The 25,617-nt window shown below is 56.1% G+C and overlaps 4 protein-coding genes across 6 annotated transcripts; 3 read left to right on the top strand and 1 right to left on the bottom strand.

The window, feature by feature from the left end:
• The first annotated feature begins 195 nt into the window (after positions 1-195).
• On the top strand, positions 196-4,383 carry POLE3 (DNA polymerase epsilon 3, accessory subunit). Its single transcript, XM_037399490.1, has 4 exons — positions 196-384; positions 1,069-1,154; positions 1,895-2,013; positions 2,507-4,383. Exons 1-4 carry the CDS (start codon positions 319-321, stop codon positions 2,665-2,667), a joined length of 432 nt encoding a protein of 143 aa, XP_037255387.1. The 5' UTR covers positions 196-318; the 3' UTR covers positions 2,668-4,383.
• A 996-nt stretch (positions 4,384-5,379) lies between these two features.
• On the top strand, positions 5,380-13,721 carry ALAD (aminolevulinate dehydratase). Of its 3 annotated transcripts, none has more exons than XM_037399485.1 (12): positions 5,380-5,469; positions 8,754-8,901; positions 9,066-9,116; positions 9,848-9,944; positions 10,306-10,441; positions 10,922-11,005; positions 11,262-11,350; positions 11,675-11,730; positions 12,411-12,498; positions 13,071-13,157; positions 13,396-13,525; positions 13,607-13,721. In XM_037399485.1, the coding sequence occupies exons 2-12, from the start codon at positions 8,789-8,791 to the stop codon at positions 13,684-13,686; spliced, it is 1,011 nt and encodes a 336-aa protein (XP_037255382.1). In that variant the 5' UTR covers positions 5,380-5,469; positions 8,754-8,788; the 3' UTR covers positions 13,687-13,721. The 3 variants fall into 3 exon arrangements, with proteins under 3 accessions (XP_037255382.1, XP_037255384.1, XP_037255383.1); XM_037399487.1 differs by lacking the exon at positions 5,380-5,469 and adding an exon at positions 5,859-5,937; XM_037399486.1 differs by lacking the exon at positions 5,380-5,469 and adding an exon at positions 6,835-6,947.
• Positions 13,722-14,232: 511 nt separating this feature from the next.
• On the top strand, positions 14,233-15,150 carry HDHD3 (haloacid dehalogenase like hydrolase domain containing 3). Its single transcript, XM_037399488.1, has one exon. It carries the CDS (start codon positions 14,261-14,263, stop codon positions 14,975-14,977), a length of 717 nt encoding a protein of 238 aa, XP_037255385.1. The 5' UTR covers positions 14,233-14,260; the 3' UTR covers positions 14,978-15,150.
• A 395-nt stretch (positions 15,151-15,545) lies between these two features.
• On the bottom strand, positions 15,546-25,586 carry BSPRY (B-box and SPRY domain containing). The gene is made up of 6 exons (XM_037399484.1): positions 25,514-25,586; positions 24,837-24,935; positions 23,996-24,226; positions 22,262-22,287; positions 20,887-21,011; positions 15,546-16,855 (listed from the first exon to the last, which is right to left on the bottom strand). Exons 1-6 carry the CDS (start codon positions 25,568-25,570, stop codon positions 16,329-16,331), a joined length of 1,065 nt encoding a protein of 354 aa, XP_037255381.1. The 5' UTR covers positions 25,571-25,586; the 3' UTR covers positions 15,546-16,328.
• Positions 25,587-25,617: the final 31 nt, after the last annotated feature.

Genomic DNA, 25,617 nt, shown 5'->3' with positions numbered 1-25,617 from the left:
GCCTGCGCCGCCCTCCCCCCCGCACACACGCCAGGCTCCCACAGGCACCCCCAGACTCCTAGCCCCGGGCCCCCCCTCGCCCCCGGGCACTCCCCCTGGCCCCCGGGCCTCCCAGATGGCCCCCGCCCGCCGCCTTCCCGTCACCAGGCAACGGCGGCCGCGGTGGCGGGCGGGAGGGGCCGCGCTGCACGCCGGGAGGGGTCAGAGGTGAGGGGGCAGCGGCTGAGCGCGCGCGCTCCGGGGCGGCCGCTCCGGGTGAGGTACGGGCCGGGCCGGGCCGGGCCCCGCCGTCCCCCACCGCCTGGCGGGAGGCGCAGGATGGCGGAGAGACCGGAGGACCTGAACCTGCCCAACGCCGTCATCACCCGCATCATCAAGGAGGCGGTGGGTGCTGGGGGGGGCAGCGCCAGCGGCCTCTGCGAGCGGCGGGGGGGCGGCCGGGCCAGCTTTCCCCGCAGGGCCCCGGCGCGGCCTTCTTTGTCCCGCGGCTTTACAGCCCAAAGCGTGCCCAGGCCTCGGGGAGAGGCCCCCGGGGAGGGGGGGGGGGGGCGGCCGGGGGGGGTGCCCGAGGCCTCCGGAGGGGCGGCCCGGGCTGCGGAACCCCGCGGTGTCGTCAGCAGCGGGGCTGAACCGGGCCCCTAGAAAGAATCGGAGCAGAAGCGATTCCTTGTCTGTATAAAAATCCAGAACGGAATAATTCCCAGTCGTTAATTCAATGATCAGCTTGGTCTTGAGCTACGAGGTGTTGCTGAGTCTATCTGGGTACGGTGGGTGATGGGTCCGCGTCAGGAACTCGGTAGTCACTAGCTGAATTGCCCTGGAGATGGTGGCCAGACCCACCACTGGCCCAGAAGTTATTTTGCTTCTGTGTAGCCTTTTGCCTTGGAGAGAACACAGGCAAATTGCGGTTGGGTTTCAGCTGGCATCTAAGTTTCAGTGATAGCATTCAAGATAAACATTTCATTTCCAGTTGTGCTGAGCCTTCTGAGTGACAGAATTGACACATGAAATATGTAAGTTTAAGGCATTTATAGCAGCTGCTGATCAAAGTTGCATTTTTTTTTTCAGCTTCCTGATGGAGTCAATATTTCCAAAGAAGCTCGGAGCGCAATATCTCGAGCGGCAAGTGTGTTCGTGCTTTATGCAACATCGTGGTAAGAATTTGTTGCATCAGACAATCAGTGCAGTTGATTTATAATTCACCTCTCTGCCAGCTGTCCTGGAGATTTTTGCCCAGTGTTTGTTTCCATGTTGTCCTTTTGTATAAATAAAACAATCTTTAGTGTAATCTACCAGACTGCAGTGGTTGGGTTTGGATTGCCCTTAACAACCTGTGGCGAAGGCAGGTTGGCTTTGTACACAGAGAAGCCCCAACCCCACCAGGGACAAGGGGGGTCTCAAACTGCTGTTAGCCTCAGAACATGGCTGCTTGGCCTTGCCTTTGCTCACTTTCCAGGCTACTCACCACACGGCTGCATTAGGGTAAGCATGAGCCAACCTAGTCAGCCTTGGAGCTGGGCACAGAGGACACAGGAACGTTCCTGGGGTGGCTCAGGATACACTGTGCAGGCAGTCCCTTCTCTGGTGTAAGGTGCTGATGTGGCTTTGTGGAATTGTCACCTCACAGCCAATGTTCAGGCTTTCTCCTTCCCCCGGGTTGTAGAAAAGGTCCATGCAAGCAGAAAATTAATGCTGTGGGAAAGCAGTGCGACTAGATGAAAACAAGCAGCCAATGCAAACAAGGTATCTTAAACTACTATTAGTAAGTGATTAAAAAAAACCCAAATGTTTAGGAGATGGGGTTTTATTTTTAAGTCGCACGTGACTTCAGTAAACAAGACTAAATTGATGACAGTTACCAATTACCTCTCTTTTACTTCTTGTATTTGACTAGTGCAAATAACTTTGCCATGAAGGGGAAGAGGAAAACACTGAATGCTGGCGATGTTCTCTCTGCCATGGAGGAAATGGAGTTTCAGCGATTTGTAGCCCCTTTGAAAGAATCACTGGAAGGTACTGTCCTCAGCTCATGTCGAGGGAGTCTAATTAGCACCAAGTCCTGTTTTCCTTGAACACTGGACAAGCAACACTTACTTGCCTGTCTTGTTTCTCTTCTCTTTGCCCAGCATCCTACACTGCAGTTTGCCTGGGGAATAAATAATGTGCACCTTAACAGGACTGGGATAACATTATTTCACAACTGATGAGGATTGAGAAAGTCTCATCTGCTATCACTCCCCTATTATGTTTATGTAAGGAAAGTCTTAGGTGCTGCCTGTAAATGTGAACTCCTGCGTCCTTTTCAGCATTTTTCTGCTGAAACTTAACCTGATTTCCTATGGAGTTGGTCAGCACAGCTCAAATAATAGGGTGAGTTGCTGCTATGTGTTCACTGCTCCCCTTGTAAGGCTGGAGAGCAAGTGGATGTTAGACTTCAGCTACTGTACTGTTCATGCCATGGATACACTGGCTTGCAATTTTTCAGTGTTCTCTTTTTCTCTTTTAGTTTACAGGCGTGAACAGAAAGGAAAGAAAGAAGCCAGGAAAGACAAAGACAAGAAGGCAGACTCGGAAGAGCAAGATAAGAGCAGAGAGGAAGAGAATGATGATGATGACGAAAGGATGGAGGAAGAAGAGCAAAATGAGGAGGAGGAGGTGGACAACTGAGCTTGCTGATGAAGAGACGTGCAGGGGCTGGGTTTTGTTCAGAGGAATATAAATGCTGTAAATCAAGCTTGCTGTGTCCCCTCTTGTTTCCAGTAGAGTTTTGTACTGTTCCTCTGGGGCCATCCCTTTTTGGCTTTAACTTGTACATAAAGGACTTCTGCTAAAGCTTTTCTCTTGGAAGGACCGCTCCTCCCTGCACGCAGGGGGCTTGGCACCCTCCCCAGGTTCTGAGCAGGCCGTAATGGGACTGGGCTTCTTATGCTGGGTTGGCTCTGAAATAGAGGAGAAAAGAAACGCCAGATGCTCAGTACAGAAGCTGGCCAGGAGAACTGGAGAGACTGTTGATTAAGCTCATTAAACCAAGTCGAGCTGAATCAAATAGATCATTCACCCTTTGGGGTTGCGTATCTACATGATGATGTCAGGAGGCTTGGAAGCTGAATATTTAAGCCTTTTATCCAAGTGATTTCCATCCCCCCCCCCCTTTATTTTCTTGCATTCTGGCTGTGCCTTCTCTTCCTGCTCTAACTTTTGACAGTGATACTGTGTCTTTCAACCTTGCCAGTCATATGCAGCAATATGGTACAAGTGTACACAGACCAGCGGTCTGCTCAGCTCACTCACCCAAATCAACCTAAATGAAAGAAGTTCACAGCACTTATGATGTAAACTAAGTACCGAAAGTGATTGTTCTGTGTCTTCAAAGCCCTAGGGGACCAAGAGGAATTGTATTAAAAATCTGAAGCAAAATGAACAGCTAAAACGTGTATCGGGGATGGAAAAAGGCAGCTGAATCAAGTGGTGCGTTTGTTGCTCGTCAGCACTGGGGACCAGTGGATCTGATGCTCTCGCCTCCTTTCCCTCCTTTGCAGAGCTGCAGTTCCTGCAGCCAGGTTGGTGACTGCAGCCAGTTTAAATGTGGTAGAATAGAATGCTGGATCTTGTCAGCTTGGATTTTTCATTTCCCAATTGGAATGGACTAGTTACATTCCTCGTTAGGTCCAGAGATGCGGACTGTCTCCCAGGGTGATGGGCTCCAGGAAAGCAGTGAGGACAGGACGTTGCTACCTAGGAGGGCCAACCTCAGGCCTGTGTTTTTTAAAATGGCTCTTTCAAGAAAGATGGGTTGAAACAATTTGTGTTCCTAGTCCTTGTATAGGTTTGTTCTTTTACACTTGAATTGGTAGTTTTGATGCCTTTCCTTTCTCTCTCTGAGAAAGTATTTAGAATAAGCTCCTTTTGGGGGAAAAAGGCTTTATTATTTGATATTTTTTTTAAGACTAATACACCTAATTGAACTTAACTGAGGTCAGGTGAAGGAAACATGAGGAAAGTGTAAGTAAAACCCAAGAGTTTTGCTGATGTGCAGTTTTAAAATAGCACTTGTGAGGAATAGGATATCCTTTTCACCAAAAAACTGATGTAGAGCTACCCTGCCTTTATGCTTTTATGGCACGGTGGCTTCTCACACATGGAAGCCCTGCTGCTGAAAAGAACTGAATCAACAAAGATTTTCTGCTGCTGGCGTACAGTCAGGAACAGATCAAAAGACTTAAGTTGACAATGTCTTCCCGAGATCTCAAATAACAAAAAGGGCCTTCCTTTTAGCTCTTCTTCCACTTTAAGTTTTTTCTTTTTTCCTCTTCTAGTACATATCTGGGGTGCATATCTGGAAGGGAACAATATCTAAATAAAAGCCAGATTTTTTTACAGAAATGGAGTCTCTTATTTCTGTCAGTAATAAAATGAGCTTGTTGTGGTTGCATAAGCACACATGTGAGTGTGCAGCAAAGGCAAGAAAACAAACTTGCCACATCATTGTCTGTGGAGCAGCTGCTGGCGAAGAGAGGGTGAAGGCTGCTGCAAAACCAGCCTTTGTGTGAGAATGAGGGAAGCAGAGACTCGAAAGAAATAACTTCTAGTTACCAGGGGACTGAGGTTTGGGTGCTGGTCTTTGTAACCCAGCTTGCCCTCACTGTGGGCGGGAGGCACGAGGCTGGGGGCAAAGGGGAGATACGGGGTCTGCGTTTATGCACTGCAGCAAAGGAAACTTACTGCGTGGGAGCTGCAGAACACCATGCAATAAATGCAATCCCTGCATCTCCCTTATGAGAACACCAAGAAAATGGTACGTGCTGCTACGCCTGCAGCATGGCTCTGGCTTCCCTTGGGCTGGCAGGCCCCCCTGCCTTGCACTCCAAAGCCCTGCCCCAGGCTCTTGCAGCACCCCAAAACCCAGCTCCATGCCACCATAGCAGCCCCAACCATGTTGCTTACTCCCACAGCACCCTAAAGCTCTGCTCCAGGCTCCTGCAGCACCCCAAAGCCCAGCTCTGCGCCACCATAGCACCCCAAAGCCTGCCTACTGGCCTCCCAGAACCCAAAACCTGGCTTCGTGTCCCTGAAGCACCACAAAACTGGGCTGCATGGCCCCCACAGCACCCAAAAGCCCTCCTCCAGTCCCCCTGGAACCCAAAACCTGGCTCCAGGTCCCCACAGCACCGCAAAACTGGACTGCGTGACCCCCCCGCGGCACCCCAAACCCGTCTCCAGCCCCGGCCCAGCACCCCAAACCCTACCCCAACTCCTACACTCGCCCGAATCCCGCTCCCACCCCGCCCGCCTCCGCCGCGCCCCGCCGCGCCGCACCGCCCCCAGCCCTTTCCCGCGCTCCGCCGCGCGAGACTTCCCGCCGCCTTCCTGCAGGGGCGCGGATATGCTAATGAGAGGGTGGGGCCATGTAAATTGCGAGGGCTCGGGGCAGAATCACACGGGCCGAGCGGGACGCGGCGGAGGCGGTCGGTGAGTACCGGGAGCGGGGCTGGGGGCCGGCGCTGGCGCTGGGGCGGCAGCAGGTCCCGACCCCGGCCTCATGTAGGGCTGCCTGGAGGCCTGAGGGCTCGTGGCTCCCCGGGCAGGGCCCGGCCGGGCAAGGAGGCACCGCTTGGGCGCAGGTAGGGTGCAGGCAGCAAGGGCAGCCCGGGTGTCGCCCGGTAGCTGGCAGTTACCGTGGGGAACGGCACCCAGCAGCGCGTGATGCTGTGGGCTGGCATCGGTCCTGGGCCCTGCGCTGTAATTACAGACCCCCTGCATATCCCCATTTCCACGGCCCAATCTGGAAGAGGCAATCTGTTGTAATTTCTTGACCTTTGTTAGTGACTGTTAATTAACCTGCAGCTCCGTTGTCTCGAGCTCTGCTTCCCTAGTACGCTCCAGCCTGTCCCTGCTCCACCTGGGGTTTTGGGAGCTCGCGTGTCTCCAGGACTGAAGGTGAACAGTTGCAGCATGTGCTTGTGTCCTAAAAGGCTGGGAAGCAGTTTCCTCCTGGCTTGGCAGGAACACGCCGCTGGCTCGGTGGGGCTGGCGCAGACCTTTGCAGCTCACCGCTGGCGTGTGTCGGGTCTGGCTTTGGCTCATCCACTAAAGTTCATTTCATTTGGGCTTGTGCAAAGGGAGGGCGGCGGGTGCCTGCTCCTCTCGGTTTGCAGTCGCTGCTTTCCTTGGGCGCAGCGAGGTGGGGTGCTGTGGGCTTGGGCTGGCCCTCGAGCAGTCCCCATGTGAAGGAGAGAAGGTGAAACCACTCTGCTGCGGAGCTGTTTGCTTGGGAGGGAGCTACAGGCCTGTTCTGAACCTCCTCCTTACTGATGCTCTGCTGTGCATGAAGAAAACTGCCTTAGAAAGCCAGATTTGGGCCTTTAATGTCAGAGAAAGAGGTGTGTGTGCCCTGCTGGGAGCCCTAAGGGGGTCTCGTGGGAAACAGCCCCGTTCCAGGGTGCAGCATATTGTGGTGCAACGTCCCCTTAGCACAGCGCTCTTGCAGTCCTTGCTCTGCATCCCTGCTGTCCTTCCCCATCTGACCAGGTGCCCTGGATGGGCAAGGGGAGCCTGGCCACAGCTCCTCCTGTGGGTGTGGGGGCTTGTAAGGAGGGCCCCAGCTCCCCTGGCCTTGCAGCAGATGGGTGCTCTGCTGGGGCCCACCCGTCTTGGCTGTTATCTCCGCTTGCAATTCTGCCGGGTGCCCATCTCCTCCTTGCCCGGAGAGGGCAGCTTCTGGAGCTGTGGCCTCTATCTGTCCCATACAGAGTCTGGTGCCTCTGGTTCCACCCGTCCCCCCTCCCCTTCCTCCTGTGGGATTAACTGTTTAAAGCATTTTTTGGATTCTCGAGGTGGGTTTTGTTCACTGAGCCCTTTGTTCTCGATTGCTGCCTGCCTGGAGCCTTGCCTGGAGCCCTGCGCTGGAGCTGCCGACTCCAGTTCGCTGGAGGGCTGTCCCTTTCCCTGTGAGTAAGGACTGGAGCGGCAGCTTTCCAAGGGCTAAAAATTACTTGCCAAGTGGTTCCGTGACACTGCCAGCATGCCTGTCAGCTGGTCTGCATCCCCCGCGAGCACCATCTGGTTTTTTTACACAGCGTTTTTATACATGCAAGCCTGTAAGTGATTGCTGGGGGTACAGGAGACTCAGTTCAAGCCCTGGACTGGAACATGATGCCCCTGCATTACAAGTGCCTTATCCACTGGTCTGGCCTGATAGCGACTGAGAATTTGGCTCAGCGTTACACTATCTGTAGGGTCTTGAGTGTGTGAAATAGGGAAACACCTCAGATTAAAGTTTTTCCAGAAGAATGGAGCCATCTCCTGCACAGCTCTGTTTCTGACTGGTGTCATGTGTGCTAGTGTAAAACTTTCATCCCTGGACTGTGTCCTGGGATGCTGTGAGCTGTGTTTGTTCTCCAGGGAAAGCCAGGCACGGGCAGTGGGTTCATGAGGTTTATTGCCTGGGGAACCCCTCCTGGGATGGGACTGGGGACCAGAGGGCAGCTCCCCTGAGACAGGGGAGCTGTGTCTGCTCTGTCTCCCAGGGGAAGCTGTGCCCAGAGGTTCTAGCAGAGGAATCCACTTGCTCTTTCGGAAGCCTATCTCCAGCTCTCCTCTTGCCCACCTCCCTCAGGTTTCAGTTCTCAAAACAAAATCTGTGGTCTCTAGTGGGGACTTCGCAGTTTGTCTCCTTGGGCACCCCTGGCTCCTCTGCACGGGGTGTTTGTGAGATGTAGCCCTGTGTGTGCAGCCAGCAGAAGTCCTTGAAGTTGCTCTGTACAAACAGTCCGTTGTTCGGGTTGTGGTTCCCAGGGCCATAACAGCCGCTCTCTTTTGTGCTGCAGCCAAATGCCTTGTCCCAGGGCAGCCGCCCTCCTCCGGCCCCTTCCATCACGCTCTCACCAACCACATGTTAGCACTAGTGGAAATTTAAATCTTAATGGTCTAATCACAGAATTATTACTAGATTTCACTATTACAGAAGAAGAAAATATTGCTACAGAAGAAGGCTCAACAACAACATAGCTAACAATTTATGTATATTGAGTAATTGTTCCTTGTTAGCTCTGAAATCTGTTTTGCCCAGCTTCCCCAGTTTTCTTTATCTAGCAGTAAGTGGCCACTGGACTTGTGTGACTGTGGAGCTTTAAACCCTGGTGTCTCCAGGATGAACCTGTGCCTCTCTCCTCTAGTGCCCATACTCTTCTGCAACTGCACCTTTACACTATGGCCATAAATACTTCATGCTACGCAGAACAGCTTTTTGCTACTCTGTATACAAAAGCCGATCACACAGTTATACAGCATTAAGCAAAAGTAAAATGAATTAAGCAATGACCATCTTATCATTGGAAAACAGCTGTTACAGTTGTGCAAGCTAAAACAGAGGGAGCCTCAGGAAGGTGATAGTGTTGAGCCGTGTGAACATGGTTCTGCTGTTGGAGGTCGCTGGTGGCTGTAAATTGGTGGTTTCATACACAGAATTGGGATGTTTTGTGGGGAGGAGATGGCATCATGCCTGTTTATGGGAAGTGCTGTGCTGTGACTGCTGCTGCAGGGTCCTGCAACACCCAGCTGGCACGGGGCAGTACCCAGTAGAGTTGGGATGGAGCTGGCTGCAGTGCAGCTCATGTTCTCTGTGTGTGCCTGGCATGGGACAGGGACAGTCCTACAGTGGCTGCCTGGATCTCGTTCCCCCCATACATGCCAAGAGCAGCGGCTTGTCAGGACACCACCACTGACCAGCCCGCTGGTTTCTTTTGGTGTTTCAGAGTCTCCATCCACATCCTCCTAGTGACGGCCCAAAATGCAGGCAGACTCTATTCTTCACAGCGGCTACTTCCACCCTGTGCTACGCTCCTGGCAGTGTACAGCAACCGCTTTTGATGCCTCCAACCTCATCTACCCCATTTTTGTCACGTGAGTGAGCTGTGGCTTTCTGGGTTAGGGATGAACCAAGCCCAGGTTGACTGGCTTAGGTGCTCCCTGAGCTCTTAGGTTCAGATTCCCCATGGACAAGCCTGGGATAGGAACTTCCTTCTCACACAGAGTCCTCACAACTCTGTCCCATTCACCTCCTGTAGTGACAGCCCTGATGCAGTGGAGCCGATCCCCAGCCTCCCTGGACAAGCCAGGTAAGAATCCAGCCCCACTGAGCTGCATGCCGGTCACTGCCATGCCCTGTGCCCGAGCAGGGTTGATGTATGGCCTGAGATGAGCATGAGCCAGGGGTGATGCAACCCTCTGTGGTCGCTGCCCTGGTGATCGATCCCCCAGCATCAGGTAGGGCAGGAGCATTTGTCCACCGAGAGACTGGAGGGAATCACTGGGAATGCTGAGAAAGTACCAGAACTAGCAGGGACAGTGCCAGGATCTCACAGTGGCTCAGAGGGCTTGCACATTGTGTGGGTTGTTAAAAGCAAACGGGGTTTCCAGCAGCAGCTAGAAAACCCATGCAAGGACATGAGCTCTGGTCCTGCATTAGATCTTGCTGGACTGGCAGCTCCCATCTTCATCTGCTACCGCATTAGCCAGGTTGTGGTCGGAGAAGCCCCAGGGGGTGGCCCTATGGGGACGTGGGCTGGATCTGCAACAGGGACATCAAGATAAGAGATCCAAGTGCAGAGCATGCTTGTCCTTTCAGAGCAGAGAGTGTTCACTCCGGGTAGATAATCCTTCTGTAGCCCCAGATAAGGTGCCAGATTGTTCCTTCCAGTGTTTGGGCAACTCCTGCTCTCTGCTGCTGCTTGGTGTGGATGCTTGTGGATGCTGGATCACTCAGAGACCAGCATCCAAGTCACAGACTAGCTCCCCCCATGGAGCAGGTCTGGGTGCCTGGCAGCCCCCTTCACTTTGCCCTGCTCAGGTACGGAGTCAACAAGCTGGAGGGGATGCTGCGTCCCCTCATTGAAGATGGTCTAAAGTGTGTGCTCATCTTTGGGGTGCCCAGCAAGGTCCACAAGGTCAGTGTATGTGGTGGTGGCAGGGGCTTGGGGTGGCCACAGGGGTCTGGGCAAGCAGTGTGGGGCCAGGGGGGCTGTTCCTGATCAGATCAGTTCAGGGTCTCTGAGCATGCTTGCACCCCATTCGGCAGAGCAGGATGGGGATGGGAGACTGTAGTAACACTCAGAAAGCTCCCAGAGCTCCCACAGGTGGCCCTGAGACCTGCACTCACTGCTCAGAGGCACTATTCTGTTGCCCTTTTCCATCGTTGGTGGTCATGCTGCCCTGCATTACAGGGTCCCACCATTCAGAAAACCTTTCCTGGGCAGAACTGCTGCCATGGATGAGTCGGTGGGAGCTGAGGCATTTCTCTTCCTACAGGATGAGAGAGGTTCTGCTGCTGATGCAGAGGACACACCTGCCATCCAGGCAATCAAGAAGATCCGCTCCACCTTCCCAGAGCTGCTAATTGCCTGCGATGTCTGCTTGTGCCCTTACACCTCCCATGGGCACTGCGGTGAGCACACAGCCTGGGGTCCTGGGCTGCTCTTTGGGCATTTTCCTGGCACTGAGAGTCTCCAGGGATTTGCCATTTTCCACTGAGGAGCTACATGTGTTGGTGGGGTCTAGCCAGCTCCTGCCCCAAGACTTGGCTCCCCAGTACTGGTGCAGCTGAGCTTGGGAGACCTCTCCTGGGTTTGGACAGTGGGGAGGGAGGCACAGATGGTTAATGCACCCACTCTGGCCATCTGAATCTGTCTGAGGAGCTGTCTGTGTTCTCCATCTCTGTTTTCCCTTCTCTGGAGCACCCTGGTGTTGTGTCCGGTCCCTGGAGGACCATGTCATTGGTCTCCTGGTCCTTAACCAGCTCCCTTAACACATTCCCCACTGTTGCTCTGAGCATCTCCATAGCCTGTCCAGAGAGCCACACTCCCACCCTAGAGATAGAGGCACCCGGCTGTTCAGCTTCTCGTGTGACCCACGGTTTGTCTCCTAGGCATCCTGCGTGAAGACGGCACCATCCAGAACGAGATCAGCTGCCAGCGGCTGGCAGAAGTGGCACTGGCTTATGCCAAAGCAGGTGGGGATCCCCCTGGCAGCCAGCGGTACCCGAGTTTGACTCTTCCAGACTTGCCCCACCTTGCTTTCAGCAGGCCCAAAAGCAAACCGGGCTGGATCCAACTGGGAGGGCTTTTGTTCTGAGCTGGGGGAGGCTGCCCCTGACCTCCAGGCGCTGGCTCCAGCAGAGCTGCAGGCACTTTTGGCCCTGGGGTCACCTTCTGCTGGCAGTGTCAAAGCCTCGGGCACTTCTTAGCATCTCTGGTCTTTCCCTGCAGGCTGCCACATCGTTGCCCCCTCAGATATGATGGATGGGCGCATCGCGGCCATGAAGGCAGCGCTGATCTCCAATGACTTGGGCAACAAGGTGAGCTTGGGATCCGCGTGTGCCAAGGGCAGGAGTGACATCCACGGGGAGGCTGTACCCGATAGCACCCGGGCAAGCAGTGGGAGAAGTAAACCCCAACCTTGCCCAGGATGTGCCGTGGGCATTTCCCTGCCCTGATGCATATGGGAAGGAAATGTCCTTGGCTGGGCATGGGGACAGCAAGGTGCCAGGCCTCTGGCAGGGGAAGGAGGATGTGGGGCAGAGTATAAAACAGCCATGGGAGGGAATCGCTACTGCCCTGGCGCTGGGATGCAGCACCAAGCTTCAAGCTTCTGGCTCTCACAGCTCCGCTCTCCTCTGTAGGTCTCTGTGATGAGCTACAGTGCCAAGTTTGCTTCGTGCTTCTACGGTCCCTTCAGGTGGGTCTGTCCCTCCGCCAGGAGTGTCCCCAGCCAGCACCAGGCTGGCCGGGAGGTGCATTCCTGGGTAGTTATTTGGGAAGGGGACTCGGTGAGAGTCTGGGCCGCAGCTTGGGCTCGTCATGTTGGAGCATCCTCCTCCTACATATCGGTGCAAAAGGGAGACAACTGCACCTTGCCCAGGAGAGGCTGGCTGGTGGGCCAGCCTCCTAACCTGCTCATCCTGGGTGCTGGTGGCAAAGCAGGCAGAGAGGGAGCTGCCAGGAGCAGTGAGGAGGGGAGCTCCAGGAGCTAGTGCTGCCCCAAAGGGTGGGGGACAAGCCTCAGCTCAGTCAGCTATTAGACCTCGTCCCAAGAACAGCCTGACCCTGATGGGGCATCACTGAGGAGCCCACCTCAAAAAAAGCAAAAGGAAATGTCTGACATTATTTTACCCCAGACTCTGGGCACGGGAAGGGCAGTGGGTGTTGAAGCACAGCTCCCAGGGCCAGCCTGGGCCTGTCGGACCTCCCAGAGTGGTCCTGGGGTGCTGAGGTGGGTCAGGAGAACCCCCCTTTTTGTGACCCTGATGGCTCAGGCACTTGTCCTAGTCTGTCCTCATGTTTCTGAAGCTGTACAAGGTGAGGCATGGGGAAACATGCTGGTCCTTATCTCCTGCCCTCTGCTTTGCTCATCATCAGGGATGCTGCACTATCCAAACCTGCTTTCGGAGACAGGCGATGCTACCAGCTGCCCCCGGGTGCCAGGGGCCTGGCAATGCGTGCTGTGGTGAGTGAGCTGGGGTCGGGCTGCCTGGGACAGTGCTAAGGGTCATGGGTTTGTGGACTGGAAAACTCTCACATGGTGCCCAGGTGACAAGCCTTTCCACCCAGCAGTGCAGCAGGGTTTGGGGAGAGGAAGATCGGGGGGTGTTTGGGGTCAAAAGGGGGTAGGAGGCACACCAGCTGAAATGGTCAAGGTTCTTCCCGCTCCACAAGCAAGAGAAATATGAGGCCTGTCAGTCTGCCAGGGAGCTGGTCCCCAGCGTGGGTCCAAGGACTGTGTGCTGGTAGCTGTGGCATAGGTGACACCGTACCCCGCTGTGGCCTGGGGTGTCAGGTCCAGAGACACAGCCAGCGGCTTTCCCCAGGAACTGTGTGTCTGGCGAGGAATGTCAGCTCTCCCCCATCACAGCCTGTCTGTGGGCTCCTGTGGCCATTAGGGGCTCACCAGACCCTTCTGTGATCCCTCCTGGGAAAACCAACCACCAGGTCGTAACTTCTGGGGAAAAACCCGTGAACTTGGTGGAAAATGTTCTTCAGCCCCAAGCTGCCGGGGTCACACACATGTTCCCCTCACAGGACCGGGATGTGCGTGAGGGAGCGGACATGCTGATGGTGAAGCCAGGGATGCCCTACCTGGACCTTGTGAGGGACGTCAAGGCTCGAGTAAGCTCCTTCTGCATGGCAGCAGGGGCACGGGGTGGCCCTGAGGGAGGAAGGGAGGAGAGGGGTGCGTTTGGCACGGCCAGATGGGATATCCAGGCCGGAGGGGCTTCGCTGTGGGTTTCAGGGGCAGAGGTGGGCGCTGGCGCCCCTCTGGGAGCACAGCAGGGTGGCGGGAGAGGGCTCCGGACGGGGGGAGGGCTGTCCCCCGCCGACTGACCGCCCTCTACGCTCCCCTCAGCACCCCACGCACCCGCTGGCCGTGTACCACGTCTCGGGGGAGTTCGCCATGCTGTGGCACGGGGCCCAGGCCGGGGCCTTCAGCCTGGAGGCTGCCGTGCGGGAGGCGGTGACGGCCTTCAGGCGCGCAGGTGAGGCGGGCGGCCCCCAGCCCTGCTTCCCCGGCCCCGACCCGCCCCCGGGGGCGACCCCAGCGTCTCGTCTCTCCGCAGGGGCCGACGCCATCATCACGTACTTCGCGCCGCAGCTCCTGCGGTGGCTGAAGGAGGAGGCGGCGGCCGGACGGGCCTGAGGGCGGAACTTCCGGTGACGGGGCGGGGCTTCCGGTGACGAGGCTTCCGGGGCGGCCGGGCAGCGGAGGAGGTGGCTGCGCGCGGAGCCGGGGGGGCCCGTGGGCCTCGGGACTGCGCGTACCCCCGGCCGCCTCTCCCGGAGCCCGGCCCGGTGAGCCCCGGCACCGCCCCGCACCTCCGGCCGCTGTGTGACCGGCGCGGACCCCGCTCGCCCTCCCCCACGGCCACCCAGCCCGTCCCCCCCGTGACTGCGGCCGCCCAGCCCCCCCCACGCAGAACCCCGCTGCAGCACCTGCGTTGGGGGCGCAGCTGCCCCGGCCTTGGCACCCTGGAACTCGGAGCAGGGCCCTTCCTCCCCTGCCGTGGCTCCATGCAGTGCCCGGAGTGTGGCTGGGCCCCCCGCGGGGGACACTGACAGCGGTGGGTGTGACACGGGCAACGGGCCGGTGCCCACCCCCCTCTGATAAAACGGCTGTGACCCACGCTCAGCACTGACTTGCTTTTGGCAGAGCACCTGGGTCTCCCCTCCCTGTTTGTTCGAGGTTTCCCTTAACCCTGTGCTTTACTGAAGCCATGCTTAGGCTCCGCTTACTGACCTGGGATGTGAAGGACACACTGCTGCGGCTGCGGCAGCCGGTGGGGGAGAGTTACGCAGCCGAGGCCCGGGCTCATGGGGTGCAGGTGCAGCCGGAGATGCTCAGTCGGTCATTCCGGGAGGTGTACAGAGCCCAGAGCCGGCACTTCCCCAACTACGGCCGCGGCCAGGGGCTCAGCTCCCGGCAGTGGTGGGTTGATGTTGTGAAACAGACCTTCAGGCTCTCAGGCGTGCATGAAGATGGAGTCCTAACACTGATGGCGGAAAACCTCTACCATGACTTCTGCAGTGCCCACAACTGGGAGGTACTGCCTGGAGCCAGTGAGACCCTGAGCCGGTGCTGCCAGCGTGGCTTCCACATGGGGGTTGTCTCCAACTTCGATAACCGGCTGGAAAATGTCCTCTCTCAGTCCAACCTGCGGCACCACTTTGAATTCGTCCTCACTTCTGAGGACACAGGCTTCGCCAAGCCAGACAGGAGGATCTTTGAGAAAGCCCTGCGCCTCAGTGGGGTCCCCCCAGAGCAGGCAGCTCACGTGGGGGATGACTACACCCGCGACTACAGGGCAGCCCGTGCCGTGGGCATGCATGGCTTTCTGCTTCGGACTGCTGGGCAGGGCGAGGAGCCAGCCGTGCCCCCTGAGCATGTCCTGCCTACGCTCGGCCACCTCCTGGCTCTTATTGAAAAGGGGTAGCTGGGTTTCAGAAGAGGACCAGTGCTGCTGCTGAACAGTGAACCAGTCCTGACGTGGGATTTCTTGCTGCCAGTTGGACAGGGAAAAGAAGCGAGTGCTTCTGCATGCAGGGAGCGGAGCGCTGCCAGAGCTGGAGGGGTGTTATTGAAATAAAATGTACCTGAGGCTCAGCATTGCTGATGTCTTTCATAGCTCTAAAAACGCTATGGAAAAGGGGCTGTGGTGGTGTCTTGCCTAATGGAGCTGTCAAGCTGCACTCCATCCAGAAAGCTCAGTCTGGCAGGAGGGATGGAGGCAGACACTGAGGTTTATCACTCAGTCACCCAGGGGAGCGGCTTGAGCGTCCCCCTGTCTGAGCGCATCACCAGAGCTGGGATCATTCCCATCCCAGGGAAGGTCTGCACAGGCAGAGCACCCAGGAAATGCGTGCAGGCCCTGCACACCTCAGCATACCCCACATTTGCCACTTCACCGGCATCCCTCTCATCCTGACAGCAGTGGCCAGGAGGCAGTTGCAGTCTTCCTGCTGCAGGCAGAACAGTCTGGAGTTGGGCAATCGCACTTAATGTATTGCCAATTCACAAACTTTACTGATTTGGGTATCGAGAAATAAAGATGACAAATTTTAAACAGGGAAACAAACTCCTGCCCTTCTCCCTGGCTCAACTTCAGTCCAACACCTCTCCTTCCTCCCTGCCTAAACCAGCTCCCCATGTTTTCATCATGATACACTCAAGCCCCCATCTGTTATGTCTGTCCCCCCCACCCCTTTTGGCAAGACAAGGAGCAGGTCGGGTTTCTGCTGCTCCTGTGCCGTGACATGGGCTCCTCCATGAGCCACAGCCCCTCCTCGGGGTGCCCCTGCCCTAGTGGGGTGCCCCCTGGGTGACAGCTCCCTGCACTGACGCAGGGCAGCTTCCAAAAGCGTGTCTCCAGCTGCGTCCCAATGTCCCTTTCCACATGCCTCCTCCCTGCCGTTTCTCCAAACACATCTCTTCATATTTCTAATTTTCTAAAGCCCACTGTCAGGCTGGAAAGCTGCCCTTGGCTGGGAGGAATTAAATGATTTACCCAAAAGTGGCTGGCAGAGCCAGGCGTTACCCTGACTCCGACCCCTTGCTCCAGCACAGTGGACACAGGGTGGGTGTAACTTCCAGGAGGAGAGGGAAGCTGCCATAAAACACGGTAGAGAACAGATGTAGTCTGAAAGCAGGTCTTGTCTGAGCACCACTGTACACAGGCCAGTAGCCCTGTCTGGGCTTCCCTACCCCATAAAGGCACTGTATAGTGTATATACAGTCACTGTGTATACAACTGCACGTTCACCCCCCCAGCGAGCACAATACTTTGCTCACTGGACAAGCGAGATGCTCTGGTGTGCCACAGCAAAGACAGGATAGAGGGGCTCCGTGAAGGTCTCCCTGTGGGAGAAGAGGATGGTGCAGGAATCAGGGTCGTAAAAGAGCACCTCGCCTCCCGCAAAGTCAACCAGCACCCCGATCTCGGCCGGAGACTTGATCAGCTCCACCGCCTGCGGGTGCCCAGCGTGCAGGAACCTGAACTCCTTGTCGTAGCGCGAGAAGACCCAGGATTCGGCGTTGAAGCCCAGGCGAGCTTCATTGCCAGACCCCTTCCGTGGCAGGGAGCTGTAACAAACACCCAGCTTGTAGGCATAGCTCTTCTCCACGCTGACCTTCCACGCACAGACTCCTGAGTGGAAAGCCACAATAGCCAAAGCATTGGGCCAGTGGTCAAACTGCTCGGGGCAGTCCAAGTCCACTTTTGCTTTCTTGGGGCTGAAGGTCAGGGTTTTCTTGTCTTCTGACAGGCTGAGGTGGGGGCTGACAGTTTTCTCATCGATATGAATCTCCTGCGAGCCTGCAAGAGAAGCCATGCGGTGAGCACCGACTTGTGAACCACCCCAAGAAGTTGCAGCCATGAGAAATGCAATCACAACCACTGTCTCCTCGCACATCGCTCCTGTGGACCCATCTGCTCCCCCAGGATGACATGGTGCGGTGGGCTCAGGCCGAGTGCCAGCACAGCAGCCCCCCACAGCTTACCCTCTCCAGCCAGGGCCAGAACAACGCAGACTCGTTGAAGCCTGGACCTCACAAGACTTCACCTTTCCACCCTTGCACTAGGAGTCCCACAGAGTCAGAGAAGATGCTGCTCATCTTTTACTCTGACCCTGGCCTGAATCCCCACAAAACAGAACTCAGCAGGTTTGCTCCACTTTTGGAGAGACCCAGACCACAGCTCCCACCTCTTCCCACCCCGACCACGGGCGAGCAGGACCTGACCTCCTCCCCCAGCCTGAGCAGAGCAAGTCAAGAGCCTGCGCAAGGACAGGGCTGATTGCAGAAAACCTGCAAAGCCGGTAATACGGGAATGAGGAGGGAGGGAGCGGGCTGGGCAGGGGAAATCCCTTTCCTCCTATAAAGCCCATCAATAATCAACGCACCCTGAGCATGTTCGGAGCAGCGGAGAGAGGTGGCACCTGGCATTAAGAGATGAGCATGGTCATGACTCCATTTGGGTTTGCTGTGAATTGACGGGCTGCCCTTGAGCCACAGCACAAACCTGGTGGGCAGCAGCCTGGGACAAGAGCCAGGCTGGCCGGAGGAAGCCCCCACCACTTCAGACCCAAGGGCTGGCAGCACCCAGCACCGCTCGCCCTGCACAAGAGTTCCTCCTTCCTCTCGCTGTCAGCTCACTAAGGAAAGAGATAAGGCTGGTGCCCAGCTGACTCACCCGCTCCTGGGGAGACCCAGTTTCTACCTGCGGGTGCCCCTCCTTGCCCTGCCTTCCCCCACCCTCACGTCATTCATTTTAGGTCTCAAACCACCACGGAAACGGGGCTGGAGCAGGTGAGTCATCTGCTCTGCCACCAGCAAGAGCTCCACCATATCACACCTGCTCCAGCCATTTCCCAACTACCCTCTGCCCGGCATCCAGCATGTGGCAGGATGAGGCCCTTGAAGAACCAAACCATTATGTTGCACCCCAAATGGGGTTGTCCCACAGCCTGACCTGCTCCAGCACCTACGTGGACCCAGGTCGGCATCCCTCTGACCAGCGAGCAGCACCAACCAGAGAGCAGCACTGGCCGAGGGGTTTCCTAGGGCTGCACCCACCCTGGTGCTCCCCAGCAGGAGGCAAACCCAGGCTGAATTATCAGTCTGCACAACATGCAACTGCCGTGCACGCTTGCATGTTAGGTGGAAGCTATTGTGGGCAACAGCGAGCAGAAAGAGGAGCTGAAGACGGCATCCCCTTCCAGCTGAAGCAGAAAACCTCATTCGTTTGATGATTTACTTCACTGAGCAGCAGCCAAATGCTTTGCAACGTGCCTGCCCACGGCTCTGTGCTCTCTGTGGGTCTCTGAAGCTGTATTTGCCCACACTGCCTATTTGTAGTTGACTTTCCAGGAAGCCAAACACTGCTGTGAATTCATAGAATATGGAGCAGCACGAGGCTTTATCTTCCTCTGACAGAAGAAGGGCGCTAAACCTGATATTGTGCAGCACACATCTGACCTAGGGATGGGTTTGCATTCCAGTGTTCACATACAGGGATCATCCACGTGGGGATACACCACCCCGATGACACCCACGTAGCTCCGTTGTGGAATCACGATTCCAGGGCAGCATCTGAAGGAGGGGAAGCGCTGGCAGAGTAACAGCAGAGTAATTCAGATCAGCAAATTTTCCCACACAGAGAAGTTTTGTCATGATTAAATCTGCCCTCTGGATATTCCCATCTATTCTGATGAAAATTCTACCAGGAGTTCATCTCACCCCAAAAAGCCCATTGAGTGGCCTTGCCATGCTGCGTAGGTAGGATAACATGGTTAACATCTCTGTGAAGTGCCTGTGTGTTAGCTGCAGCACATTTTACTACTAAAAATCCAAGTTCCCTTTTCCAAACTCACACATCTGAAACTAAAATCCTCATCACCAGATTTAGGCACCAGGGTGAAAGCCCAGCCCAACCTGGTCCCTGGGACAAGGTCACCACGCAGCAGCCCAAGGTCTCAGCCAGCCAGTCTGTGTCACCCCTGCAGGAGGGTCCTCCAGCGGGTCTCCAGCCAGCACCCCCACTTACTGCCCCCCAGCAGGACTGATGAACCAAGATCCCTCCCAGGACAGTGCTTGGAGATTGACATCATCTTGGTTTAAGGAAGAAGCCGCCAACCCCAAAGGTAAGCGATACAGAAGCCTGGATGCCAAGTGAAGACATCAAAGAATCATGTTGGGTTTGAGAGTGAAATGAAGGTTCTTTTGCCTGCTGGTTTCCAAGTTTTTGAGAGGCTACAGGCAAAACCATCCAGGCTAGGAACTTACTGTTTCCAAGCAAATAAACAAGACTGCCTCTCATTCAGCTGCCTTTAGGGAATGAGACCTCCAAGAGAAACATAACATTGCTGTGTCTTAATGAAGGCTGGGACCTCTGCGGTTCATATTAAATCTCTAAGGCTAGGTGCTGGGTAGACTACGGACTAATGAGACATGCAAGGATATGGCAGGCGTCCTCAGCATGCAGTAATGACATGCTAAAGTAACTACGCACCGAAAAAACCCACCCCAAACCAAACCAAACAACAACTAAAACCAAACAGAATGAAATTGTGTAATAAGCATACCAACAGACCCACTACAAGAATTGCATGCCTTGGAGTCATTACATTTCACAAGGATGCTACTGGGAGAGGAATCTGTAAAAAAACCCATGTCACAGCACAGAGAATTAGGGAAAGGTTTCCTGCTTGCTTTGACAGCTTCGAACATCTGCCAAGAACCTGCCTGATTTTGCCAATGTACAAGTGCAGGAGTTTGCATGACTGCCAGCACTCAAAACAGGGAAATTAATCACAAAGGGAACACAACACCAGAGTCTGCAGTAGAAGAACCAAATGGTGGTGGTTGGTACACACAGATTCTCAAGCTGTTCTTTGGTGCGGACAATTCTCAAGAGCAATAAAAGCCAGAAGCACACACCTTTGAGAAGGACGTGGAAACAGGGAAAAACTGAGAACTACTTATCAGCATTAAGAGTGAGATGTGCAAAACCCCGAAGTTAATGCAAAAGCCTTGGGAAGATCGTCCCCAGGACTGTTCACAAGGCAGCAGAGGGGACAAATGTTTTCAAATTGTGAAGGGTGTTGCCACCTTTAAGGAACAAAAAATGCATTTGCAACGCTCTAATGATGGCCTGAAAGCAAGAGTAAAAGCAAACATTTCGCAACCAGCAATTCAAGCAGATCACAGCCGGAACCCGGTAAAACCATACCCAGCGCACGTCACTGGCCTGACAAACGCCTCCAGCGCAGCCTCGGCTGCAAAGCGAGAGCTGAACCAGATCACAAGTGTCCCTAACAAACCACCAGCTCGGGCACAGCCACAATCTCCGTTTATGATCAGAAAGCTACTATATTTACTCACTTCTCCTTCCAGCATCTCAGAGTGTCTCAGAAACGCCATGTGGGTGAGTTCACCCTCTTTTAAAACCACCAGAAGTCAACACAAAATGTGGAGAAGGGGAGTTTCTGTGACAGAGATTCCTGCAGCAGCAACAGCTTCACTGCTGTCACCAAGTGACCCAGGAAATAGCAAAAGAAACCAGGTGAGGTTAAGTAACAGAGCTGGTAAGAGACACAGTCTTTTCAAACTGCAGTTCTCTTAGCCACAACCAGTGGCTTTGAGCCCCTGTCCCCCTCCCAAACCTTCTACAGCTGCTGCTGCCCCCCTGGCTGGGGTCTCCAAGCAGCTAGCAGGGGCTGGGACAGCAGAGAGGGCAGGACATGCCAGGTCCCAGGCAGGACATAGCATCCAGGTGTTTCTTTGGGCACAACATGAATGAGCATGCAGCGATCCCCAGAGAGCGTGAGATCCCAGCGAGACACTGACCTGCGATGCAGCAGAGAACAGCAGAGGCCCACAGTCGATGCAGCAGTGGACTCTGAACACACGTCTGATTAAAGTTTAACTTTGGCGACTCCTGTGGCTCTAAGATTCCCTCCGCCACCTCTGTCCTAGCAAAGGAAAACAAGAGTTATTTCAAAATACAGTGATTTATCGACCAGGGCTGGGAGGTGTTGATGAAGATCACTGGGAGCTATGGCAGAAATGAGCTGGCGCAGTTGCGAGGGGAGCACTGGCTGAAGGGAAACTACAGCGAGGGTTTCGAGGCAAGCCCTCGTCCCAAGTAAAACTTTCGGCTGGCTTTCATTGTTTTAAAATTTCATTAGACTTCATTGTTTTAAAATATGATCCCAGCAGCCTGAGCCAACAGCCTCCTCACTCGGCAGCCGCTGAGTAAACGCATCCGATAGCAGCCGTCAGGGTGCAAGGGCAGCGCGATGGACGGGCTGCGGCGACGGAGGCAGGTTTCCCTCTATCGAGGGAATTTGCTGTCAGAGCAAAGGGGGGCACAACAGGAGAGCGAGCCGGGATGCGGGGTTTCATACGGCATAGCAAGGAGACTGAGGTTTTGCTGGGCTCCTGTGGCTTGCAGCACACATACGAACACAGGGTTGTAAGTAAAGGCTCTGGCACAGGCTGCCGGTGATGTGCTCGGCACATTTCTTACTCTCTCTACAAGCAGGCTCCAGGCAAAAATACTCCTGGAAATCCTCTGGGCAGCAGAGTCCAGCCAGTGCCAGCTGGCACCCTTGTAGCAGCCATGGAAATAAACACTTGTAAAAATGCAGCTACCAAGTTGCCTTCTGAAGGGCAGCCCAGTGCTACTGACGGCGATTCTCAGAAATGCTGACACCTGCGCTTGGTTCTCCTCTCCCTGCACCCTGCCCGCTGGGGACAGAGGCAGGGCATGCTGCCCCCTGGGGAGATGCTGTGCCAGCCGCCCCCCCAGGCACGGAGCACGCCAGCTCTCCAGCTCAACCATCCCACCTCCTGCCAACAGGCCAGGGACAGGCTTGCTCCATCTCCCCCTGTGGAGTTTTCTAAAGGAGCTGGAGAAAGTCTCCAGTAAGCAAGGGGGCGAGCACATCTGGCAGCGCCTCCGGGGGTACGTGGCACGTGGAGCACTTCTAGGTGCCAGGCTGCTCTGTCTGGAGCTGCAGCGCAGCACATGAAGCAGAGAGGCCAGGCTGGCACCTCTGTGCTCTGTCCTTGTCCTCAACAAAAGCAGCACGAGAGAGGAAAGGGGGGGTGTCACCTGCTGCCTGGGCAATGGCACGCTGCTCACAGCAGGAACCGCAGAGGGTGCAGGCAAGCTCAAAGCAGGGGCCAGGGAAAGGACCAGGAGCAGCCAGGTACTAACCTCTCAAAGATGTCTTGTTCTGCACGCTGGGGACAAAGAGAGAAAGAGTTATCACAGCTGAAATCCCCACAGATAAAATCCCAACCACAGGCTGGGGCACAGCAGACCCAGGGAGCACCGTTCTCCTTCGTGACCCAGAGAAACCACTCCCCACCCCAGTGCTAGCCCCAGGGAGCACGGGGAGCATCGAGCATCCTTATTCTGCTGCGGCACTTTCCACTCCCTGACTCATAAAACAAGTGGGAATGGCTGAGGACAATACATCTGCTGCCTCAGTGAGGCTGGGTGACAAGTAGCTTGAGAGGGGCACAGAGAGCATCCAGAGCGAGCCTGCCACCGCTCTGCCGCGTGCAAGTGGTGTGAAAGCAGAAGCCTGCAAGTACAGCTGGATCATCCGGTGCAAGCGAAACGCAGGGGAGAGCTGAGGCAGGTGGAAAGTCTCGGACCCACAAAGAGCCAGCTCGGACTCCGTACCCTCTGGCAGACACCAGCACGTCTGCACCTGGAAGCTCTTAGCACTGCACCCTGCCTTGCCCAGAGTGTGAAACCCCCAGCCCCGAGGTCGCCCCTCCTGCAAGGACATCCTGTGCACGCAGCAAACCACCCCCAAAGCTTTCAGTAAGGGGTGAAGCTGCAGAGGACCCGAGTCAAAGATCAGATAACCTCCTGATCGGTCCCACTTGTTTCTGTACCTGCTGGCAGCGGTGAGGTCTCAAGGTACAGCCCAGTTAGCAAAGTGGTGAGCAGGGATCAAGTATTTTCCCACAAATGAGCTGCAGGGTGTTCTATGTGCCTTTCACTCTCCTGTGACATGACACATAGACACAAACACCAACACCAACGACCCAAGACGGAGTATGTATGATCCCTATTTCCCCTCCACTACGTGGCAAAAGGAGAAATTGAAGGTCCCAGTGTTTTCTGCCACATGTTTTTCTGCCACATCCGATGGATCCTGCTTTCCAGCCTCTGCTCTCTACAGCGAGGCCACAGCCCAGCCAGCCAAGATGCCAGGGCCAGACAGAAGCTGCGTTTCCCACCGAAGGAATGGCCATCTACCTTCCGTCCATGGGATCGGTTCTGTTTTTCAAGCAGAGCTGCTGCTGCCTCTTCACAAAGTTACATGTGGCAAGCAGAGGTTCAGAGCAAGGTGGTGCGCTGCCTACCTGCCCACATCTAAATCAAGAGGGATCGCTTGGCTAAACCGAGACAATTTAATAGCCAGAAAAGGAACTGAGCGAAAGGAAAGGGCTGCTTTGCACGGTAAATATCCCAAGCAGAAGTATGCCAGACAACAGGGCAGACTTTCAAGAAGAGCTGCAGGTGCTCCCAAGGGTCACACTTTGATTAAAACCAGACAGAACACTAGAAAACGGGTGGCAAGAGCCACCCTCAACCCACAGCTGCCCTGGCTGTCAGGCCTAAGGGCATCTGAGAGCCGGCAGCTTCAAGCCAAGAGGACCCAGGGGGTGTCCAGACCTCACTGCAAGCAAAAGCAGAATCAGGCAGAGCAGACGCTCTGGGAACCACCAAGAAATGACGGGGGCTTGTCAGGATCAGGTGAAAAAGGTTCCTTGAGCTAGACCTGCAAACGTAGGTCCTGTCCAACTCTGCCTCCTCGCTGTCAGCGCAGCAAGCTGCTCAACACTGTGAGTCCCATAATATCCAGGATAAAAAGTCTAGGTCACCCCTGGGCTGACCGACCTGTCCCTAGGTACAAGTAGCAGTACTCACCACCAGGTCCTGGTCATCCAGGTTGGTGATCACATCCACCAGGTAGGTTCGGAGGGCAGCCAGCTTCTGCAAAGCCTCAGTCCAGTGCACCCGCTGGGTCAGGATGCTCTGCTGCGCCCGCTCCTCCTCCACGTGCACCTTCTCCAGCAACCGCTGCTCTTCATTTTCACACGCATTCCCCACAAAGATCAGCCTCTGGATTACCAGCTCCCGGGCCACGTTGGCTGCGTTCTGCCACAGTGAGGAGAGAGGAGAAACATCAGCCTTGCTTCAGCCCCAACAAGAGCACCAACCGCTTCTGCCGGTTTTCTGTGGGCTCAGCTGAAGATTACTCTGTTAATTGAGCCCCAGCCCCAGTAATCATCACAATGCATGCAGATATAAATGGGACAACCAGTCCTAAAGCTGCCTGCTGCCTCCTGGCCTAACCCTGGTACCTCAGTGACAACCTGTGTGGGACCAGAGTCACATCCCTCAGCAGATCTTCCTGGATGCGCTGTTACCAAGAAACAGAGCCACCACAAGACCTGCCTTTTGTCCCCAGGGACAGTGAGGCACAAATAAAATCGGGAAGCAGTAAGACACTGGTCGCAGCGGGATGTTTGATAGCTGTACACTCACACCAAGAAATTTATTGTTCACGTACATTTTTAGGGAAGATGGAGCAGAAGCCACAGGCACACCCTAGGACTCCACTTGCACACGCTGTGGGGCAGGAGGGGGACAGACCCTGCACACCGACGAGCCCCCAGGAGCTCAGATCTCCACCGGGGCGTGCGGGCAAGCACGGGTGCCCATGGGGGCAGCTCCACGCAGCTCTGGGGAAGGGGCAGGGACTCACCAGGACGCCCTGGTCCTTGGCTGGCAGCACCTGGTCCACGTGCCGGGCGATGGCCGCGCTCTGCAGCTGGAGCCGCTCGCACCGGTCCACGATCTTGTTCTGGAGCACAGAGTGGCGGGCAGCACGCAGCCCTCGACGGGGCGACGGCGGCCCCGAGCCCCCCTCCCCCCCCCCGCCCCGGCTCCAGAGGTCCCGGGGTCCTTGGGCACCATCCCACAGACAGCCCCTCCCCACAGGGAGCCCCTCCATGGCCCCACACCCCACCAGGGCCCCCCCACAGCCTGCCAGGAGCCGCACAGACAGCCCCCATCCCCACAGGTGACCCCACATCCCACCAGGGCCCCACAGAGCCCCACACCCTGCCAGGAGCCCCACGGACACCCCCCATCCCCACGGGGGACTCCCCATGTGGCCCCACACCACACCATGCCCCCCCCCACAGCCCCATACCCTGCCAGGAGCCCCACAGACACCCCCCACCCCCACGGGGGACCCCCTTGCGTGGCTCCACACCCCCCACGGGCCCCACAGAGAAGCCACCTCCCCACGGGGACCACTCACACTCTCCGCCCCCCCGCCGGCCATCCCCAGACGACCCCAGCGCCGGGAGCGGCCAGCCCCGCACGCCGCGGCCCCGGGGGAGGAAGAGGCCGGTCCCGGGGCCCGTCCCCGCTCACCCGCAGCTCCGCCGCCCGCTCCGGCAGCGGCCGCAGCCCCCGGCCCCGCTGGGCCATGCTGCGCCCCGGCACCTGCCCGGGCCGCCCCGCCCCCCGCGCCGCCC

This window comes from Falco rusticolus, chromosome 9, assembly GCF_015220075.1.
Source record: "Falco rusticolus isolate bFalRus1 chromosome 9, bFalRus1.pri, whole genome shotgun sequence".
Lineage (NCBI taxonomy): Eukaryota > Metazoa > Chordata > Aves > Falconiformes > Falconidae > Falco > Falco rusticolus.
The sequence above is the reverse complement of the archived record's forward strand: the minus strand, read 5'-3'. Positions and strand labels throughout refer to the sequence as shown.

Coding starts and splice junctions, on each gene's coding strand:
- POLE3 (XM_037399490.1), top strand. CDS start 319: ATGGCGGAGAGACCGGAGGACCTGAACCTGCCCAACGCCGTCATCACC. Junction 385..1,068: donor CCCGCATCATCAAGGAGGCG/GTGGGTGCTGGG, acceptor TTTTTTTTTCAG/CTTCCTGATGGAGTCAATAT. Junction 1,155..1,894: donor GTGCTTTATGCAACATCGTG/GTAAGAATTTGT, acceptor GTATTTGACTAG/TGCAAATAACTTTGCCATGA.
- ALAD (XM_037399485.1), top strand. CDS start 8,789: ATGCAGGCAGACTCTATTCTTCACAGCGGCTACTTCCACCCTGTGCTA. Junction 8,902..9,065: donor ATCTACCCCATTTTTGTCAC/GTGAGTGAGCTG, acceptor CACCTCCTGTAG/TGACAGCCCTGATGCAGTGG. Junction 11,731..12,410: donor TGCTTCTACGGTCCCTTCAG/GTGGGTCTGTCC, acceptor GCTCATCATCAG/GGATGCTGCACTATCCAAAC.
- HDHD3 (XM_037399488.1), top strand. CDS start 14,261: ATGCTTAGGCTCCGCTTACTGACCTGGGATGTGAAGGACACACTGCTG.
- BSPRY (XM_037399484.1), bottom strand. CDS start 25,570: ATGGCCCAGCGGGGCCGGGGGCTGCGGCCGCTGCCGGAGCGGGCGGCG. Junction 24,936..25,513: donor AGCGGGCGGCGGAGCTGCGG/GTGAGCGGGGAC, acceptor TCTGTGCTCCAG/AACAAGATCGTGGACCGGTG. Junction 16,856..20,886: donor TGTTCTCTGCTGCATCGCAG/GTCAGTGTCTCG, acceptor CTTCTCTTGCAG/GCTCGCAGGAGATTCATATC.